Source organism: Mastacembelus armatus, chromosome 8 (assembly GCF_900324485.2).
Source record: "Mastacembelus armatus chromosome 8, fMasArm1.2, whole genome shotgun sequence".
NCBI lineage: Eukaryota > Metazoa > Chordata > Actinopteri > Synbranchiformes > Mastacembelidae > Mastacembelus > Mastacembelus armatus.
Window position 1 is genome coordinate 20,327,470 of NC_046640.1, and position 21,647 is coordinate 20,349,116.

The following is a 21,647-nucleotide window of genomic DNA, read 5'->3' on the forward strand; positions in this document are numbered from 1 at the left end:
CCTGAACCTGCTCAGGTCATGAAGTCAACAAAAGGAGTTGAGCCCATGATCTGTTTACGCTTGTGATATTTTAAATTTCTTTTTTTAGATCGGCTCTGACAATAGAGGCTGGGAAAAAGTGGAAAATTAGTGGCACAAACTGGTAGATCTCCCGTCAGAGTGGGAGGGATGGGGAGTTGAGATTTGGAAGATAGATGGAGTGAGAGAGTGTTCCTCCTCGGGAGGCCTGCAGTTTAATTGAGTTTATGAAGCAGTGGACGGAGCAGATTGATGGAGGACATCCATCTAATAGCGCTGTGATCTCTGTGGAACGCTGTGTCTTCCTTCTCGCTCTCCATCTTTCACCTGATCTTTTCTCCATCTCAACTCACCTACTCTGCTGAATTCTCCTTCCTTTAAGATCCCTCTATCTGCCTGCTCTAACTCACACATTCATTAAAACTCTATGTTCAGATCCTTCAAAACCGCCCTGTTGTTGCAGCTTCTTCATTATCTCTTTACTCTTCTTTCCCTCCTGTTCTCACTGTTCCCCCTGTTCTCACTGTTCCCCCTGTTCTCACTGTTCCCCCTGTTCTCACTGTTCCCACTGTTCCCCCTGTTCTCACTGTTCCCACTATTCCCCCTGTTCTCACTGTTCCCCCTGTTCTCACTGTTCCCCCTGTTCTCACTGTTCCCCCTGTTCTCACTGTTCCCACTGTTCCCCCTGTTCACCCTGTTCCCACTGTTCCCCCTGTTCTCACTGTTCCCCCTGTTCTCACTGTTCCCACTATTCCCCCTGTTCTCACTGTTCCCATTGTTCCCCCTGTTCTCACTGTTCCCACTGCATCTCTTCCTTTTCATCTTTGACCACACAGAGAAAGTTGTTCTGACCTCTGCTCCCTCCTTCATTCACATCCCTCACACACATATTTACATGCAGTTGATAGACAGACAGACAGACAGATACACAGACAGACAGACAGACAGATACACAGACAGACAGACAGATACACAGACAGACAGATACACAGACAGACAGACAGATACACAGACAGACAGACAGACAGATACACAGACAGACAGATACACAGACAGACAGACTACTATATAGTAGTATATATCCTACTATAACTTAATAGTAGTGTCTTGCTCAATAGCTAATGCTCATTACCTCTTTCTTTCCTGCAGAAAATTGATATGTAATTTGGTGAACAGCAGTATCAACACTTACCCCATTTCCCCCATTTTTATGCCCTGTTACCCAGTAACAGTACTTATTATTAAACTCTATAGTTCTTAAAGAGGTAATGAAGAAATATTTAGTGTGCCTCTTAAACATGGACTTTTACCCCTGGCTCCCCGTCTCATTAGATGTACCCAGTGAGTATTTTATTGTTACTCTACTTAAATGATTAGACTGTGAATTACAGGCTGTAATCTAAAATGTCACTCCATATTTATCTACAATAGGATACACAATTACACATTCACACACACACACCACACACACACACACTTAAACCTATTTTGCCAGCCTGTTACACTCCTGAGTGTGTGTTGACAGCCAGTTGCAGATGGAGAGCTGAGCAGATTGATGAACCTATCAGTGGCCAGGCCTGCAGAGTTGCAAATCTGTGTGTATGTGTGTGTGTGTGTGTGTGTGTGTGTGTGGCTCAACTGTGTGTGCTGGTATGAGAGAGAATTTATTGATTGAAGATTAGAGAGCTGGAAAGAAAGGCAGAGATGTCTTTGGGCTGCTGAGCAATGAGAAAGAGGGAAAATTATAGCATAATGAATGCACATTGGATGAATAAAGAACTGAGAGTATGTATGTAGGTAAATATGGCAGGAAGCCTGTGTTGGTGTTCATCTGATGATATTCAGTGTCACACTGTTTACTCCTGTGATTACAAATCTCCGCCTACACCTGCACTTAAACCTCTTATTCAACAGTTTCAGTTCTGTTGAGCTTCTTTTTATCTTTAGCAGTGTATTAATTAGTACCTAGTTTTCAGTGTTCATATTTATCTCACCTGTTTGTCACCAAAAATAAAATAAACATTCCTCCCTGTGCTAATACAGAAAAAAAAAAAAAAAACATGGCTGAGCTGTGGCCACTGGTTGCAAATGAAAACCTGTGAAACTCACATTTTTGTCTTTCCATGTCACTTAGCCCATCAAACCACCCGGCTCAGCACTCCCTCAGCTCTCCATGGCCCTGTTCCCCGCTGTGAGTCAGCCTCAACATCAGCTCAATTAACCTCCGCAGTCCTGCTGCTCGCTCTGGTTGTCTGTCTCTCTGCTGCAGCACCAGATGTAACGCTGTCCTTTGCGTCTTCCTGCCTCTGACAGTGTACGTCTTTCTCTAGCTACAGCTTATGTTACATTCTGTTAGTTCTGCAGCAAATGTGCACGCCTCTCGCTTTCTTTCTCCCTCTGCAGCGGGAAATGTCATCCGCCTTTTCTCTCAGATTCCTTTTGTACTTCCTTTCTTCTCCTGGTATTATCTAGCACAGTCTCATCCCTGCAACCATTCTCTTTTTGACAATATTTCTTCAGACAGGGGATATTCCCCCCCTCCCCCATTTTCCTCCTTCTCTCACCCTCATCTTTGCCTCCTCTGGCTTTTTGGTGTTTTGTTTCTTTCATTCATTTGGTTTTCTGTCCTGCCATTATTGACTGCAGTGAGTGGCTTTGCGTGACAGCTTCTGTCTTATCTGGTTCTGTCAGGTGCTGGTTAAAATTCATTCATCGGCAGGATGCACAAAGGTGGGCTGGTAAAATGCCAGTGCTGCCTCCACACCACAATGGAAGGAATATTTTTGGCTGGACATGCTGTTCAGCCTCTTCCTCTTTCCCAGTTTACTTCATCTCACTGTGCATCTACCTGACTGTCCTTGTGGATCTGTGCCTTCTTTCTTTTACTTTGCCGTAACTTTACCTATAAATGTGAAATTCATCTACAAGTCTACTGTAAGTTATACAAGCACACAGCACATACAGTGCAACGCAAACACGATATTAACATATAAAGTTGTTGTGCGTAATGTGTTAGCAAACGGACTATTTACATATCTGGGTAACATTGAATTGGCCCATTAGCATAAGCACATTAGCATTCATTTAAAGTCACGTTGTAGAGGCAGAATGAATGTTAAGTCCAGTGTTTTGAGACAATAATTAACCATTTAGGTTCTGCTGTAAATGACCCACTATGTTGACCAGCACATCGTTTACAATAAGGTTTTTTCTGAAACAGCTGCATCCTGATAAAATCAAGTGAAGTTGTGGACCAGAAAACTAAAACTAAAACTAAAACAAGATAAAAGACACTAAATGCTCAGTAGTGCTGATGAGAACCGTGGAGTTGGTTATGATTCTTGAATATTTAATGCATGGTCGATATAAAAGCATCGGTTCATGCAGATTTAAATGACCAACTCTATGTTAAATTGTAACAGCATGAAATATACATGAATCTTTCTCAGCAAATGTTTAAAGCTAAACAATGAACAGTCACTGTCTACTCAGGATGTTAGTTCCTTGTTAAAAGCCTATGAACACTCACAATCTGATAACTGTCATTTATTAATCTTAAACCCAGTGACTATGTAGACTAGTGTTGGATTAGTACCACTGACCTCTGCATGAATAGCATGCTCTCACTGACATGCTGCTATACTGTACATGCTGATGGAGCTTTGAATGGTGCCATAACAGTTTAGTTTATAAAGCCACTGAATTACAGACGACTGCTAATCTGTGATCTGAATTGAAGGAAGTGATCCAGGTCAACAAAGTGAGTTGTATTTCCAGCCCTATGTATACAGTATATATCTACAGCATATGTGTCACAGTAGACAAAGCACAGGGGCATAATAAAGTAAAAACTTTAGTTTTAGTTTAGTTGCTTATTTTGCAGGGTCCTGGTGTTGTGTCCTACTGTCAAACTGTCTTACTGTAGCTTTACAACTATATTTCTGAAAATATCCCTTCTGTACTACACGCTCACTGAAAACTTCAGTTATGCAGCAGAGTCCCTGCACTAGTATTAGTAGGATGGTTGAATAAGTAATGGTAATGCAATATTCCAGTGTCCTCTGACCTGGATAAGAACTTTTCTACACTGGTACAGAGCCTCAGGATGGAGCTGTGGGCGCCGAGGGAGACAGAGAGGGAGAAAGTTATTGTGGACGTGGTTTGTGGCATTTGGCTTTTTGCTCTCTGTGATGGATTTGGTCCAAACCCTTGAGACACACAAATGAACTGTGACATCTCTGACAGCTGGAGATGATGCACACTGCCTCGCGCACGCACTAAGAGGTACACACACTAACAGATACCCACTCACACACACCTACCTACTGACTGTCAGACTCTGCCAGGCCAATGTGGACCACCATTTCTGCAAAATTCTGAAAAAACAAAGAAAAACAACAGTTTAATTTAAGGTGTTCTCTATAATATAAGCAAAAAAATTGCTTTTGTAATAACAGCCTAGACCTAACTTGGCTGATATTTACCCATAAAGGCGAGGACTGTCTGTCATGAACACAAAGCGGGACATGAATGCAAACAAAACCTTTCTAGATGTGTTACAAAACTGGAGCATTTACTTACATGTGTGTGCAGAAGTGACTGGTCTTTTGACAGGCTGCAGGAAACAAGGCGACGCTAAAGGTTTTATGTGCTGTCGGATGGCATCACACACTCTAGGGCTCTAAAACACACGCACAGACACACACACTGTCAGCTCGCTCATCAGCCACAGGAAACACATCCAGTCAAATCCCAGATGATGTCGGAACAAATTAAGTGGCAACGCGCCTGTTTGGGAGATCCAGACTTGAGGCTGTATGACAAGGAGATAAGGCAAAGAAACAGGGAGAAAGAGAGCTGTTATCATCACACAGGCTGAATACAGGTGATGTTAGATGATGAAGACTTTCTTCATGGTGCGTGGATATAAGTCACTTACCAATAAACCAAAGAGCATTTTCTTCAGGGACTCCAGATCCCCCAAACTGGGTCAGTTGAAAGCTTGAAGCAGGTTTTTTGGGCTGCTGCTTGCATGAGTGAAGGAAATTGGGGGGAAACCTTCATTCATGGATAATCCTGTTTATATCATCACTTTGGTGCAGTCAGTGCAATCAGGGGTTATTTTATGATGAAGCATCATTTACTCTGCTGCTGAACCCACTTTCCTTCTCTTCTCATTTCATTTTACTTCGTTTTTTTTTTTTGGATTTTGCTTATTGAATAACTGTAATAATGAAGAAGAGTTTTCTTCCTGTAAAGGAACAGATCCACCTTCCACATCACATCATTCTCATGTCAGTAGCATAAATGAAGCTACAGCTGGGAAGCTAACACCTACACACACCTCTAAAACTCACTGATTAACACTTTTTATCTCCCGTACAAAAAAACAAAGTGTGAAATCAAGACACGGTGATGTCAAATGCATAGAACTATAACATCTCTAAAAGACTGAATCATTTAATTCACCAAGTTGTTCAGTGACACCTCCTGTTTGCACAAAATAAATCTGGAACAGTCAGTCCTGACAATTAGAATAATCAGACTATTATGGAGGAAAAAATGTTTTATAGAAAAATGATAGCCTTGAGCAGCTAATTTGTAGTAGTCATGGTGGAAGTGAACAACAAATTATACCACTTACTGAGCAACGCTAAGCTAACCAAGACAAAATGCACCTTCTCTTTAGGTTTGTTCCCGTAAAGCTGCTCCTGACCAGAACCAGCCAAAACACACAGATGAATGTTATGTTTCTTGAAAGATTTATTCAAACCGGACACATGAGCCAATGTTCTATGAGTGCCTATAGACATTTCACTCAGTTAGTCAAAACTTTATTTATATAGCATTTTGTATGCATGAAAATTCAGTTTATATCCCACCATCCATAAAAAAAACATATCTAGAGAAATTTGTCTAGTTAGAGAGTGACGTCAGTTTGCCCCGTCTGCTTTTATAGCTGTAAAAAGCCCTTATATAAGCTGAGTAGTCAATAAATTTCACAGCAGACAAGTGGTACAGCATACATACGAACACAAGTAGTACATAGCAATCCAAGGCAGCCTATTGCTACCGGTCACAAATTATCATGAAACATGATTTTTTTTTTTTCCATTTTTTTTTTTTTTTTTTTTTTGCAGATGCAAAAGCTGTACAAGAAATCACCGAATCTTCCGTTTGTCTTTCAGCTGTGTTGGCAAAGCACTTGGATACAATGCAATAATTTTCAACATTAAATAGATGAGTGCATGTTTACCATCCAACGTAACTCAAAAGGGCACAAGCTTCAAACATATGACAGAAGCGAAGGCGGGTGAAGGGAGGAGGGCTGCAGGTTGAGCAGACATGAGTCTAAAATCTGGAAGCACTTTCCATTTTCCACTGGTCAAATTAACTCTTTTGTTTTTTGACGGGAGCTCACTCTTTGAAAAACACGGTACAAAAAACAAACAAACCGACAGCAAACAGAAAAGAAGAAACAACTGAACCGTACACCATAATCTATATATTGCTAGGGATCATGGAGCCCAAGTATGTCTACCAGGTTGCATTCAGATAACCTGCGGTAGAATACTTGCATTGTTTCTTTTATAGAGAGGAAGTTTTACAAACAACAGTCAGTTAGCTCTGAGATGAGCGAGCGAGGCCGTAGTCTGTTTCTAATCAGGAGAGATTGAGTAAACGCACTCTAAGCTGATGATCCAAAACAGTCTCAGCATTCTCACTGTTTTGAATGTCTAAGCATCAGTTAGGTGTACTCAGTTTCTCCTGATTCAAGGCTTTTGGTCCTGTTTCACACCACAAAGTTGTGGACATTTTGTAGAAGATATAATTAGTGTTACAGCTCTGTGGCTCCTTGTCCACATGTGTGTGTGTGTGTGTGTGTGTGTGTGTGTTTGTGCCATGTGTTCAAGTATGTACATTATCCACGGGAGAGGCAAAACTGCGGCTTTTTCAGTCTAATGTATTCAGCTTTACCACACGTGTCCATCCAGCACTGCAAAATAAAAATCAGTGTCAGTGTTTTCCAGCAGATCAGCACGATAGTTCTGTGCGACTGTGGCACCTCACATGGAGATTTCCCAAACAGCAAAAAGGATATTCAAGACATCAGCTGTTTACAGTGCTTGTTTAAACTCTGTGGGCTAATCCTTGTGTGAAAGTCTCTTTAACTTTGCTGGTAGCGTGTCTTCATCCGGGAATTACTGCAGATGCTGCTCCTTTAATTGTAAATCCTGGTGCCAGTGATTTTCAGTTGTGTTAGGTCTCCAGTGGTGTCTGTTACACCCTCAGAGGTCAGCCAGTGTTTTAGGACTATGGTCCTGTGCCTCCAAGACCCAACCACAACAATAACTTTGGTGGTGAAATTGTGCAATTCAGAGTAAACACCAACTTCTCCTTTAAAAACAGCAACAGAATGCCTTTGAAAGCTGCTTGTTTGAGAACATCAGCGAGATAAAACCCGGAATTAATGTTTTTAGACCCCATCCGAATAAAAAACATCTCCATATCAGCTGTGTCCATACAACACCATTCTTCTTTTCTGTCTCATCTCTTTCCTTTGCTCCCAGGGCGTCTGCAGAGCTCATTCTTTTGCTCAGCTCCCCCCTGTGGTTTTAATACCAGCACCCTCATTAGCACCAACCCCTAAACTCAGAGGAGGGCTCCAGACAGACAGACAGACAGATATGGTTGGGCGCTTATTGCTTTACTGACGCATATTGCTTGTTTACTCACTGTCATTGCTTGTTTGTTCTCAACCTCTAATGCATTCCGAGTGATTAAGGACAGACCCCACAGAGTATTTTGGTTGGGCTTTTAGAGGCCAGAAAGCTTTTCGTATGAGGTGACCCACTAAAGTGTGGCACCTCGTGGGAATAGAAGTCCAAGAGACAGGGAAGCCATGCAGAAGCGACCTGCTGCAACATGGTACAGTGCAGGCGAGAGCATTAGTGCAGATGTGTTTGCTGCATTTACACCATGATGCATGTGTCCTCACAGCCCCCGTTCACCGCTGATCCCTTATTACAAAGGCCTGCCAGCCGCTCTGAGCACCACTCCGACAGCTTGCCTAACAGGTTTTTCACATCTTGGAGAGGTAAAGTGGAGAAGCCACTGCAGCATTACAAACAAGCATTATAGTGCTAATTTATTCTCCCCCATTAAAGTTTTACTCTGTCGCTCATTCATTTGCTTGCGTACATTCACAGTTCCATAAAATTGAGATGCAATTGGGGAATTTGTCTGACTGACATTTCTGATTGCAAATTATATATATATATAAAAATAAATAAAATCAATGAATTTAAAAATTAAAATCTTTTTTTTGTTTACATAAAATCAACTTTCAGAGTAGCATGTAGGTGTTGGCAAATCTCCGTCTGGGAATAATACATTGCAAAGCGTTTGGTCATTCCTGTGGCAGCTTGTGTTTGTGTGTGAGTGATTGCATGCGTGTGAATGTGATGGTGTACCAGGGAGGAAATCTGGAGCCTGCCATGCTGTGCCTAGCTCCATCATTAATTATATTTCACCCCCTACACACACACACACACACACACACACACACACACACATATATATGCCAAGAGGAACCAGTGAGAATATCATGGTTTACAACAGCTTCAGGCATTGGATACCAAACACCAGATAAGTGCTTGGTATCCATCGCTCAGCCCTTGGTGGACAGGGATGCAGAGAGAGAGAGAGGTTGGTGTGGGTGGAGGTGCAGATGAGTGAGAGGGGACAGAAAAAGAGAGAGATAGAGAGTGAAAGAAGTGAGACAGAGAGAGAGTGAGCATGGAACAGTGCTAAATAGCGTGTGACTTTGCTGTTTGATTAGGTTCCACCAACTGTCTGACGCGCTATAGCATGTGCCAGGTGTATGCACTGCGGCATGGCTGGTGTCCTCATGATAACAAATGAAGGTGAATTCAATCAGTGACTCAGACTGGCTGTTGGACTGCTGGATGAGGAAATGTGGTGTGGAGGGAAGGGATTCTGAAGGTTGAAAGCAATGCTGGATCGGTAGACTGAGGCCATCAGGAACAGCTGTAAATGAAATATAGTAATGAGTGAAAAAGTAATTAAGTAAATATTTTCTGTTACTCAGCCCATATCTGTCAAAAGGTGCCATTAAAGATTATTTTGGATGTTTGTGAGAGCTCATGGATCTTCATTAATCATTTCATTTCTTATCTCTGACTCGGACTGAAACTCAAAGACGTCTGGGGAGGCCACTATGCTAACATGCTAACATGCATGAGGATCTGCAGCTGGGGCAACTAGCTTACTTAATCACCTTGCATATTCATCCAAGCCTGACCATTTGTTCACACGTGTGAAGCTCATTCTTATAGCGTGGTGCAACCAAACGCACCAACACGCAGCACAGCACTGGTTGATATTTCTGTGACACAAACACAGTCTCATTGAGGAAACGCAGCGTGGAGCAGAGGGAAAGGGAGAATGCAGTGACTTTGCAATGACCTTTGTTGACTACATGAACTCTGGGACGTATCCTGGGGTTTCTTCAGAGGTAAACATCCACAGCAAACACACGAGGCAGTGACTGGAATTAGCCGCTCAACAAACCACTAGAAACAGCCGCAGAAGAGTCTATTTATTCATCTCCCCGGTTTCCGTCAATCGTGTGTGGAGAAACAAGTGTCAGAAGAGGGTGCCAGTGGTCTCTGACACTGTGAGGAACCTTATGTAGTTTTTTGACAAGTGTGTAATGTGGGTGTGTGTATATGCTTCAGATCTTTCTCATCTCATTTGCCCCTGAAATGAGATGAATAACCCCCAACCCTGCCTCGTCCCTGGTATGAACTGTCAGGCTGATATCTCACTCTCCGCAGGGCTGGAGGGCAGTGGGAGCTGACAACACAATGGTATTGTCTGCGCTGATGGAGACCAAAGGGGAAACGCTCCCCTACCAGCCTCTCTGAAACTCCCAGAGTCTGGGTTGTTTTGCAGGGTGAATGAATGGTGTCTTGCGTGTGGGATTTGAGTATTTGTGCGTGGTGGAGTGGTGCTACTGAGCAGCGCAGAGTGTCATTGAGGTGTGAGGGGGAGTGGAGAAGGAGGAGAGAGCCGTGCCAACACACTGAGAGGCCGCTCAATTATTTAGAAGCCACTGGGTTCAAAGAGTCAGAGCCAACACCTGCCAGTCCACCACCTTCACAGCTTATCTGCTGCTGCTGTTTTGATCCCGTGGTCTTAAAATTACAGAGAATATCCATCACATTATTTGTAGTATTGTCAACAATGATGAAGAAAATGCAGAGTTAAAAAATTCCAGATGATATTTGCCTCTCGCCCTGACAGCTGTGGATATAAAAGATAACTGAGCATTTCTCTTGCAGCTCCACTGATGTTTTGTCTCCTCTTCTGTCTGTTCACCCATTCAGCCCCATGTTCAGACAGTGACCTCCGTCTTGCTGTTGGTGGGCAGTCCCTTGTGCTTGGGGTGCATGTGCGGCGAGTGGCCGTACGCCAGAGGCTGCGAGAAGAGCTCGGGCAGTGTCTCGATGCTGAACTGCCTCTTGTTGGAGTAAGCCTGGCGGCGGGTGTTCTGCTGGTGCAGCGGCTGGTGCTGCTGCTGCTGGATGGGGTGGTGCTGCTGCAGCTGGAGGCCCATGTGGGAGGCTACTGGGTGCTGGACATGGCTCTTACTGGGGTCCCACACTTTGAATGCCGAGCTGGAGGTGAGGGGGTGGGTGTTGGTCTTAGAGATCTTGGGCTTGGGGATCTGGGAGGCGTTGATGGTGATGGCCAGTGGTGCGTGGACATCGGGCGGCGGAAGGAAGGGCTTGTCCTTAGGGTGGAAGTTGATGGGCTGGAAAGTGGGAGGGGACTGACGGTGGGTGTAATCTACCATTGGGTAGCTCTTGTAGTAGTCTCTTGTGTCTGGATGATGGGAAAGCAGAAAGCAGAACAAAAAAAAAAAGGTCAAATTCTAAAAAGGTGTTAGAAAAGCAGTCAGCAGCGTGTGTGGGTGGGAAGCTGACATAATTACAAAGTGAATTAATATTCACAACATATTGTCAGACTTGCATTTGTAAATGAAAGTTCAAGTTCAAGTTGCTGGTTAACTAAACAGTAATTTAGCCTGTGTGTGTGTGTGTGTGTGTGTCTGTGTCTGTGTCTGTGTGTGTCTGTGTTTGTGTGTGCGCACTTGCGTACCTGTGCAGCAGTGGATCAGTGAAGCAACAAGGGATATTTTGGACTCTCACTCTAAACCACACTTAAATCTTATGTATGTATATTATAATCAACCTGAAACACAATCCAAAGGAAAATAGGTGAGTCCTGCTGGGTGCATTTTATGTGTGTGCCCATGAGGATACGAGTGTTGGCAGCATATTTAGTTAATTGAGCTCTGAATGGTCTGTAGAGTTAAAAAAAAACCAACGGAACCAGAGAGAAAACAAACAGAATAAGGGAAAATCAGTGTGTTTGAGGGTCAAGCAAAACGGGAGATTTGTAGGGAATAAAAATAGAACAAGTTCAGCGTGTCAAGTCAGATTAGTGCAAGCTCCCTGAGTGGGAGTGGGAGTGCTGTTCAGTCATAATCACCGCACCCCCATGTTGCGGCCCACGTCATGCACACTCTGCCCTAAAGACACTAACAACCTTGTTTTCTTCGCCTGCGTTGGCCTGTTGTCCTGGAGAGAAACAACAGCCTGAGATTTGGTATCTTTCAGTATCTTTATAACTGTTTCCCTCACAACATAACAGGGCCGCTGCTATCAGCCTGTATTGTATTGTCATGACAGCATGACAGTGTGTGTGTGTGTGTGTTTGTGTCTGTTGTTACCATTATTACATTCCAAACAGGAGCATGATAATAGGATTATGTCAGTAGTCTGGTCAGAAGATGTATGACCTGCTGGGTTTAATTTGTTGGAATAAATGTCAGTGAATGTGACCAGCTATTTAGTGGGTGTTTATGCATGCATCCATTTGTTTGGGTGCATGTGGTGACGGTTTGAAACAAAAGTACAAAGCAAACCTTTCTGGCATAGAAAGCAAATCTGCAGTGCTGCTTTTAAAGAAAGTGTGTGTGCACATTTTCTCAGGAATGTGATTTAAATTTGATCCCCAAAATTTCACAACGTCTGGGTTTGGACTTTGAGTTTTGTGTGTTAATATGAGTTTGTCTTCTTATACAGACATACACTTTAATTATATGTGATATAATAACATATTTTCTGTACTTCTAGGAAATCTACAGGATTGTTTTTCCCCCTCTGGCTGTTGCTGTTGATTCATTTCTAATAGTTGTACTAGCCAAGGAGAGTGAGAGCATCTTCCTATATTTGTATTCCCAGAAAACACCTTGAGGAGTAGTCTCACATTCACACGTCCGTCCAGTGCTATCTCAGTCTGATAATTGCTTATTGAACACTTAAAATGTGGCTCCATTGTGTTACTCCAGGGCACTTCAACAGCAGCTGCCGGGGAAGGACACAAAATAGCAGTAAATATTCACTGCCTCAGTAGAAATATCCACACCAGTCCAGGGAATTAAACACAACCCTGCTTTTCTCAATGTGCCATCAAAGAACACTATAGGCAGCAATACAGCTGTTTAAATTGCTTATATCATCTGGCTCTTTTTCCTAAATGTAGCTACAACTAACAAAAGACATGATATTTTCCAAGTTGGACCTATTACTGCTGCCAGGCACAAACAATATTTAATATCTTTGATTGCTCAAAGAGAAGAGCAATTAAAGTGACAGCGTGACAATATAGATGACAACAAATGAGGGAATGAATAAACTCATATTCACAGTTGCTTCAGAAAATATTTAGGCTGCTTCACTTTTTTACACTTTTGTGTCGTAGGTTTAATTTGATATTGGTAAAATGTGTGTGTTGGTCACACAAATGTGAAGCCACTCACTAGGGTTAAATTGAATATGTAGACGTCTCCTCTGCGTGACACACGACAGCTGAAGCTACAGTGCAGCGGCAGAATTAAGTTAAATTGGTTCAGATCTCTGGACAGGGAGGGAAATCTGGGACAGCACAGAAACAATGAATCAAACACGCACTTCATTCACACAACAACTGCTGTTGCTGTCCATTGCAGTGTTTCCACACATATTGCCAGCAGGAGCACCTGACAGCAGAGTCCTCTGTGGCGGTTTCCTCTCCGTTTCACAAACTCTCCATCTGCTCACTCTCTTGTTTGCCACTCTTTCCTTCTGCATTGCATTTATTTCATAGTCTTTAACGACATGCGTTTTTTTGCTCTCTATCCCACAGCAGCCCAAAGTGAGGCCTGTGGGCCCAATCTAGGCCACTGCATTATAACTGCATAAGCTGGGCTCTCTAAAGATTTTCAGAGTTTGACAACATGCTGGATTCTATTTGGTGTATTTTTAATGCCATTTAAATGTGTTTGAGCAGTTAGCAGTCTTAGAAAAGTGGCTATGTGGAACGAATATTAACACATCACAAACACTGTTATCTCTATATGTTCAGTTTACAAATTCTAACAAGCATTTTCTGAACTGTCAGTGTTCTGGCTCATTGATATATCACAGCTAGATCACAGTTTGCTGATCTGCAGCCATCGTCTCTTAAACTCTCATTTCTGCCCTAATATTTCCTCTTTGGTTCCCATGACAGTGTTTTGTGTTTTGTAACTGCAGCTAAATGACCGAGTGAAATAATTAAACTTAAGATGCCACATTCTTAGAGCTGCACTTTACTTCACATTGAACTTCTTTGTGTCTTTTGCTCCATTTATTGCACATTTTAAAGTAATTCAGTCTGATATATTTGGTACGTTTGGAAACACTTTGTAATATAAAAGTATTCTGTTAGCACTGAGCAATTATACATGATTTGATTATTAAACTGCAGGAAGGTCCATTTTAATAGAAAAATAAACACCAGAGCGAAATTCCCAAGACTATTCACAAACTCACAGGCTACAGTTCCTTCCTCAAATCTGAAGTTTTCCACTTCTTTAAAGAACTATAGAGGAGAACTGCATTGCCTTATCTCATTAGTCTCCAGAGATACTCTACTGATCATTGCCTGAACAGGAGCCTTATGCTGAAGAGCCAAACATAAAAAAAAAAAAAAAAACTTTGAACCAAAAGAGCTTCTTTAGCTTCAAAGCACCTTTTGGAGAGTTTGAGATCACTTCAATTCACGCAGTCTTAAACATCTACTGAGTTATTTCATCCATTATATGACCTGAAGCATGTATTCAAAATTGCAGCAACCACGCTGCAGAAAAATGTAGTTTTACACTAAGACTTTTCCCCCTGAAGGTAAAACATTATGAAAGTAGATTTGTTTGTTTCTACTGCAACCCTCAAAAATAAAGCCAAACCAATAAAAAAAAAGTAAATGCGCTTGTTAAGAAGTTGTTCATTTAATCCTTAATTCTTGTTGTCATAGCTAATTTAGCATGAACAAATATCTAATCTGTGGTTAATCTGACAGCCATTGCTCCAGTAATCCTCAGGCTTTTGGATCCTTTAGTTAAAAACCTTGAGGAGTTTTGGGGCCATAATCTGGAGCCCTGTTGATCCTGGTCTCTCACACCAAGAAAATCCATCCACTTTCTGCCTTCTGCTGTTTTCCTGTAGACCTGACACTCACTGGAGACTGACCTGGGCTGAGCCTTATGAATCAGACATTACAGTATTCCTTCATATTTTCAGGCATCCTCAAGGACAACAGCTCCCTGGCACCCAAATGGAAATAAGGTTAATAAATGCAAACAAAAATGAAGAATTCATGAGCCTGTCTCTGTGGCTAAACTCTTTCAGTTCATCTCCTCCTCCTCACGCTCTGACATTCTGTTTGTTTACTGTGTCTCTCGCTGTCTCACTCTCTAACCTTTAGCATCTTCCTCCCACATTTTCTCACTGCTGGCCCAGCTCATGTCAGTGCTTTCATTAAGATCGATATATCAGAGCTGCTTGCCCAGAGTCCTGCTTCTCCACCTGGCACAGGTTTGTTGTCCCCGAGCTTTGCCATTTCTCTTTTTTTTTAATCTATTTGTTGTCTTTTCATTTTCTCTATTTCACCTCTTGTGTCTTCCAATGCAAAGGAAAACACACAGGAGCCGCTAACAGCTGCACTGTCTTAGTGCATTTATAAAGATTTCAAAGCAGCTTGGTCCTCAGACCTGCTGTTTCACCTGGCAAACTGTCAGCTACCCCAACCAAACTGTTGTGTGTCCTAGCCCTGACTTTGTCCACACAGCCAGTATCCCTGGACCTGCAGGCTTGTTTACTGCACAGCAAGAAAACTGATAAGCATGTGTGAAAAGATGAGACGGGGTGTGAGTACAGTTACATTTCTGTGTGTAATAGGTGGCCAGGTACTTACAGCAGGACGAGAAGTGTCAGTATCGACTATTACTCTTCTATTTATACTTAAACGCCCTCCCTACCCCCTGTGTTTCCAGATGTGTTCCTAAAAATCATCTGCCAAATTTGAATAGTCACAATAAACTAGAAAGTGTTGCTACCGAGCTCATCAATGTAACCCTTCAATGTAAGTACAACAGCCAGTTTAATTCGGGTCTGCTAAAGCAGGATAAGTAACAGTTTAAAGAAGAGTATTTTCTAGAGAGTATTTGCTATTTGCTATTGACAAAACAATGAAAATAATGACATGGGGACTTTAGCCAGGAAGAGAAGGAGGCTGGTTGTGCACATTATAAAACACTTGAATATAAATATACTTAATGATAACAGGTCATTGTCTTTTCTATTGGATAGTCTTGGTTATTGTTTTCCATTATTATTTTAAGTCTAATAGTGCGAGAAAAGAAAAAAATAAATTTAAGGGAGAAAAGCTGCATGTATGTGTGTGTGTGTGTGTGTGTGTGTGTGTGTGTTGCATCGTACATGCATTAGCTTCATAGCGAGCACATGGACCCACATATAAGCAGATACCAAACAGTGTCTGTGGAGACAGAACTGAACAGCCAGACACACACAGAGGAGGCAGAGCTGCATCTCACTGTGCCAGGCATTTGTTATTTTGAAATGTTTTTCAGTGAAGTGATGACGTTCATCTTTGAGGGGTTGGCTTGTTGCTGATGCTGTAATCGGCCTTTGTTTCTCTCTCACTGAGCACAATAATGAAATGAGCTTCTCTTGTTTCTGCTCTTTTGCCATTCAATAATTTCTCCCTGCTCATTATACTGGCCTCAGGTTCATCTTCTTACTGTCTTTCATGTTTTTCCATCACTCTAAATGAGGTTTGCTTATACTGTGCAATATGTGGCATCACTGACCACTGCACAGTAAGTTTCTGTATCTGCCTCATTACGTTCAAATCAGGAGTCTGATCCATTATTTACTTACTCTGGATTATCTGTGCATAAAATGTGTGTGTGTAAGGGTTTAAATATGCAGACATGTTTGTACAGGGGTATGAATCTCTGCAGTCAGAGAGTGAGTGTGAGTGTGTGTAAAATCCTTCTCACCCACGGCCTTGAGCGAGGTGTACTTGTTGAAGCCAATTCCCAGGTTGTTGTGAGGGTGAGACAAGGCCATGGCCGGACCCAGGGGGGACAGGGCTGCGTTGTTCAGGTGGTTATGCTCTAAGGGAGAGAGCAGGACAGACACCGAGGAGCAAATGTTAAACAAATATCTGAAAAAGAGCTAAAAATAATGCAAACGAGTTTATGTTTTAATGTTGTGAGAATACACACACACACACACACACACACACACACACAGGGAGTCACCACAGAGCGGCAACATGTTACTGAGTTAGATTCTGGATTAAGATGACATTTGTCTCTTTTGCAGGAATGAACTTTAGTGAGACATTTGAACATCGTGTACAAACACTGTCTCCAGAACGTGACCTGTGATCTGAGTTAAGCTCTTTTATAGAGAATGGATGTAGTGATTTTCTGAGGCTCGATAACCATTTGCACATTTCTATCAGCTCTCATTACATAATGTTCCTGCTCAAAATAACAAATATATTCATAAAGCGTTTAGAGGTGCAGGACAGAGAAGAACACTACTTAATATAGACCTACAGTTAGAAAACACACAGGGACAGCTGACAAACAAAATAACACACACACACACACACACACACACACACACACACACACACACACACACACGTAAACAGATGAGTGTATGCTTCTATATAATCTGTCAAACACAAACACACAAATATGGGCTATGCATTTTATTTGAAATTACTAGTAAACAGAGACATTTGTGCAGGTGGTGTAGTCTTTGTTCTCACAAATGGAGTGTAAAACTGCACTAATCAATAGTTTTATAACAACATTGATCAAATAACAGTGTGTGTTGTAGAAAATGTTGGTTTTATCACCCGACTGTGCGGTTCCCTCAGCTCTATGGAGCACGTTAACGTCCCAGAGATCTCCGAGACACTGGAGTATTTAGCAGCTACAGTGACCAAGCTTTCATTGGGGAGTAGCTGGAGGGCATATCAGCTAAAAATAGCCAGGTGGTCTGAAACTGCACTGGATGTCTGCAGCCACAGTTTTACATAAAATGGAAGGAAAATGATCTTCTAAGTTGTGAAAACACTACCAGAGGCCACAAACAGTGTTTAGTACAAGTTTATTTTAACAGTTAATTTAAGAATGAAATGTCTGAAAATGCTCCACATGGCATCTTTAACTTTCTAACCCTCTGAGCTCTCTGAGGAAACAGGGTCAGGACTGGATTACCTCACTCGAAAAGTCTAAAAACTATAACTGCTTCACACGGGAGAATAAAAGTACACACATGCACAATCAAACACACCAACCCGACACCCACATCCACCAGCCTCATGACGACGGAGACGCATCAGTGAGAATCAAGTGAGGGGGAAATAGGAGAGTGAGGTGGAGAGAGCGGGCGAGGCAGGGAGAAAGCCACGGAGCGAAGAATGTGACACCAGCGCTGACTGATTGAATTAGAAATAGATCTTCACTTCCCCGTGTAATTGATATGCAGTGATGACACGCTGTGTGCGGCGTGGAGTGCACAGAGGCACGGCTGGGTGTTGTAATTGTATGCATGCGCAACTGTGTGTGTGTGTGAAATCCGACTTGGGATTGTTTTATGTGAACGTCTGGTACCACCTGCTCTCCTCGCTCATTCATCTACACAGCCAGTCAGAAGTTTGGATGCACTTTCCTGCTGAATGAAATGAGAAAAGAGTCCAAACTTTTCACTGGTACTTAAAGGTGTGTGACCATCACTGAAGCATCCACAGAAATAAAGGCAAACACAGACATGGTAAAAAACTGCCTGACTTACTCTTAGAGTGGCTATTTAATAAGCACATTCAAAGAAGTAGCTTTTGCTCTGTAAGTGCCCTACATTCGGATGTAATGTTCTCGAGCGTTCATTTAGAGAGCCAACGACAGTGGAAATAACGAGACAGACAGAGAGGGGGAGATGGAGCGAAGAACAGGAAGAAAGAGACAGTTGAAGGCAGAGATAGAGAGGGGAAAAAAATCAACTAATTGATGGAAAGATCTCTGGCTGGTCTCCAGTTTGACCACAGGGCTGTTCCTGGCCAGCAGAGAGCACAGAGACAAAGACAAGAGTTTTAGTTCTGTCATTATTTTGGACTATGCAGCAATGTGAGCACCTTTTTTATAGAGTGAGTCATCCTAAAAAAAGACACTAGGTGGGACAGGGATGGCTGGATATGGAGGAGATAGTTTGGGTTTGTCACTGAATGTCTCACGATTCCTCTTTTCTATGCAGCGTGGATGAAATCATGAGTTATATGAAAATGACAGTGCTGTTCTGACTGGAGCTAAAAGGCCTTTTGCCCATTAGTGTCACAGGAGACCAGGGACAGGTGGTTTGGTGTGTCGATCAGGTCTGAACGCCACACTGTCCTGTCTACTGGGTTTGTTCACGGCCGTACTTTAGGCTAAATGCTAAGGCTAGCTTGTTAGCACCATGTTGATGTGTACAATGCTGACTAGTGACGCCATAAAACTATTATTATTAAAGTATTAATTATTAGAAATTTCACAATAATACATGTGCTTCTTGGTGAAGTGTTGGAGCACCAGATGTTGCTGTTAAATATGGAAATGAGCTTTCTCTAAACCTGTGACACAAAAACCTGAACAGTAAAGTTGTGGGTTGGAAAATGAAAGAAATGAGTTGAAATAATGAAAAAACTACACTGAAGGTGATAATTATCTTTTCTCGCTCATAGTGAATGTTTCACATGACACATAATACAAACAAACAATATTTATTCTAAATGAAAATACTGATTTTAAAATTGGTTAAATAAGATGAAAATCTGTCCCAGGTCGGTGAAACTTAAAAGTTTCTCCTTGTCACGTCTTCTTACAGCTGAAGTGTATTTTATTTTTCCGCTCAGAGTATATATTTCCATTTGACGACATCATATTCATTTTACACAACGTCAGGTCACCAGCCTGGTTTAATGTGTAATTCAGAAGCTTCCTGCCTCAGTCACTCTGCTGCTGTTCATAAGAGCAGGAGAAATTAGACTGAAAGGGAATAAATCCTTCCCTGCCTTCTGTATTCTTGAATAAATTCTGTCTGAATGTCCTACATTTCCTTGTGCGTGTGTGCTCGTGACTGTGCGCAGGTTTCTTGATGTGCTATAGTATGGAGGCCTCGGCGGAGCAGCACTCATAAGAATTCAAATCTATGTTTATTAAAGAGAAGCAGAGAAGGAAACGAGGACTTAGGGTGGAGGAACACAGTGTGTATACGGAGGCATATGTGTGTGTAGATGTTTGTGCACGTGTTATTTAGTGGCCTGTGTGGTTTAAAGTGCGTCAGCACGTATGGCTGCTACTTCTATGTGATTTGCAGCATGTATACTTTTTGCATGTGCATGCTTTCCTGCCAGCACATATTTGTTTTTGTTTGTGTGTGTGTTTGTGAGCATGTGTTTGTGTTTTTGTGTGTGTGTGTGTGCAGGCAGGCAGCAGAGCACCGCTGGGTGATGGCCTAATTCAGCAGGGCTCAACATCAAAGAGGCTCACTGCTGCAAGGCTTCAGCCAGCCTTACTCTGACATGTCTACCATCACACTGAGAGGAAGAAAGAAGCAGAGATGCAGGGGAAGACGGAGAAAGGAAGGAAAAGGATAGTCTGATGTTGTCTAATGCAGAAAGTGGAATACTAGCAGGGGTACGGGTTTGGGTCTTTTTAGCCGCGTGGGCTAACATGAGAGTACTTATGGAACTGTAGGGCACACTGGATGAACAGCCAAGTGGCGTATATGTCACATCGGTTCATGTAAGTGCATTAGAGATGGAGAGGAAAGTTAAAAAAAAAAAACAACAACAACGACTGAAAGGGCAGGACAGGTCAGAGGAGGCCATGAAGGAGAAGTTTACTTTATGACACATGCTGGAAAAAATATCTTTGGATTTTACTCATATTCTATACTGATGGAGGAAATAATACACATTCCTACACCAGCTGTCAGGAGGCTGGTCTGTATTTTGGCCAGTGTGCACATTAAATTATTAGAGCAGAAGGTACAAAACCATACGTGTCCTCGGTCACATGCAACAGACACGACTGGAAAAGTGTTACATACTGTATATACGTTAGTTTTACTCTAATTCTGCTCTGACTTTTGCTTTTAGGACAAAGGTTAAACGAGATAACTGACTCCACAGCGCAGCCTGGAACAGTCCACACAGAAAGTGAAGGGGAGAAATGACAACTTGAAGTTTCTCTGCTAAACCTGCTGCTTTTCTTCCTGCACAGAGTGAAATCTTTCCATCATACTCTTGGCAGAAAGTCAATAAACTTGTTTCCTCGATGTCAGACTCTCGCTTTAAACAATACGATTTGCAATGGCAGCCTAATATCTGATATCTCAAATGTAATTCACGCCCAATTTTATATATTTTGACAGTAAACATGGCAGTGCACAGTCAATAAAGGACAAATATTTCCACCGTCTTTTATATGTGACTCGTTTTTATCTCGGGGCTGCTTGATGATGAGAAGTGTCAGATACACATGTGGTTTTATGTTAAAGCAAACGTCGCAGCAGCTTTTCTTTAGCATGCTACTGTGCTATTACACCGTTTATTCCACCAAGTTTTAAAGGCACCGGTGTTAGTCACACATCATACTCTGTGCCTGGGATTTTAAACCACCTTATACTGTTATTTGGAGATGTTACTGGCTGTAAAGATACTGGTAATTGGGCCTTAATTAGGACTGTGTGTGACTCAGTTGTTTAAGGGTTTAGTGGTCGGTAAAGGACCTCCTTCAGTAGCATCTGTCTCAGTGTGTAATTGTTGTTTGAGTTGTTACGGAGTGTGACGTGCTCTAACGTCCCCGTAGACCACGCAAACACGCCCGAGCAGATGCTGCTTCTCTGAGCTCCTTCCACTCTATTCTCTCTTCATGTGTCTGTTTTCTCTTTATCTCAGATCTTTCCCTCTCTACCACCTACGCTCTTTGTTACAGTTCTTGTCATATGCTTCTCCCTGTTTCCGTAACTTTTTTCACATTTCCCTTTCTCCAGCCTCCTTCCTCTCTCTCAGTCGCTGCTTCTTCGTCTGATTCTTGTTCTGAGTGTGAAGCAGGCCATCTGTCGGTTTTCAAATCAATCACAATAAAGGATTTT

General features: G+C 42.3%; 1 protein-coding gene across 1 annotated transcript in view; it reads right to left on the minus strand.

Annotated features, from left to right (window-relative positions):
- Positions 1-10,438: 10,438 nt before the first annotated feature.
- LOC113140278 (protein shisa-8) overlaps positions 10,439-21,647 on the minus strand; it is a 66,159-nt gene continuing 54,950 nt past the window's right edge. Inside the window, exons 3-4 of the mRNA XM_026324087.1 lie at positions 16,493-16,609; positions 10,439-10,929 (exon numbers count right to left, since the gene is read on the minus strand). Of these exons, the coding sequence (XP_026179872.1) occupies positions 10,439-10,929; positions 16,493-16,609 (608 nt within the window). The remainder of the gene's footprint in view (positions 10,930-16,492; positions 16,610-21,647) is intronic.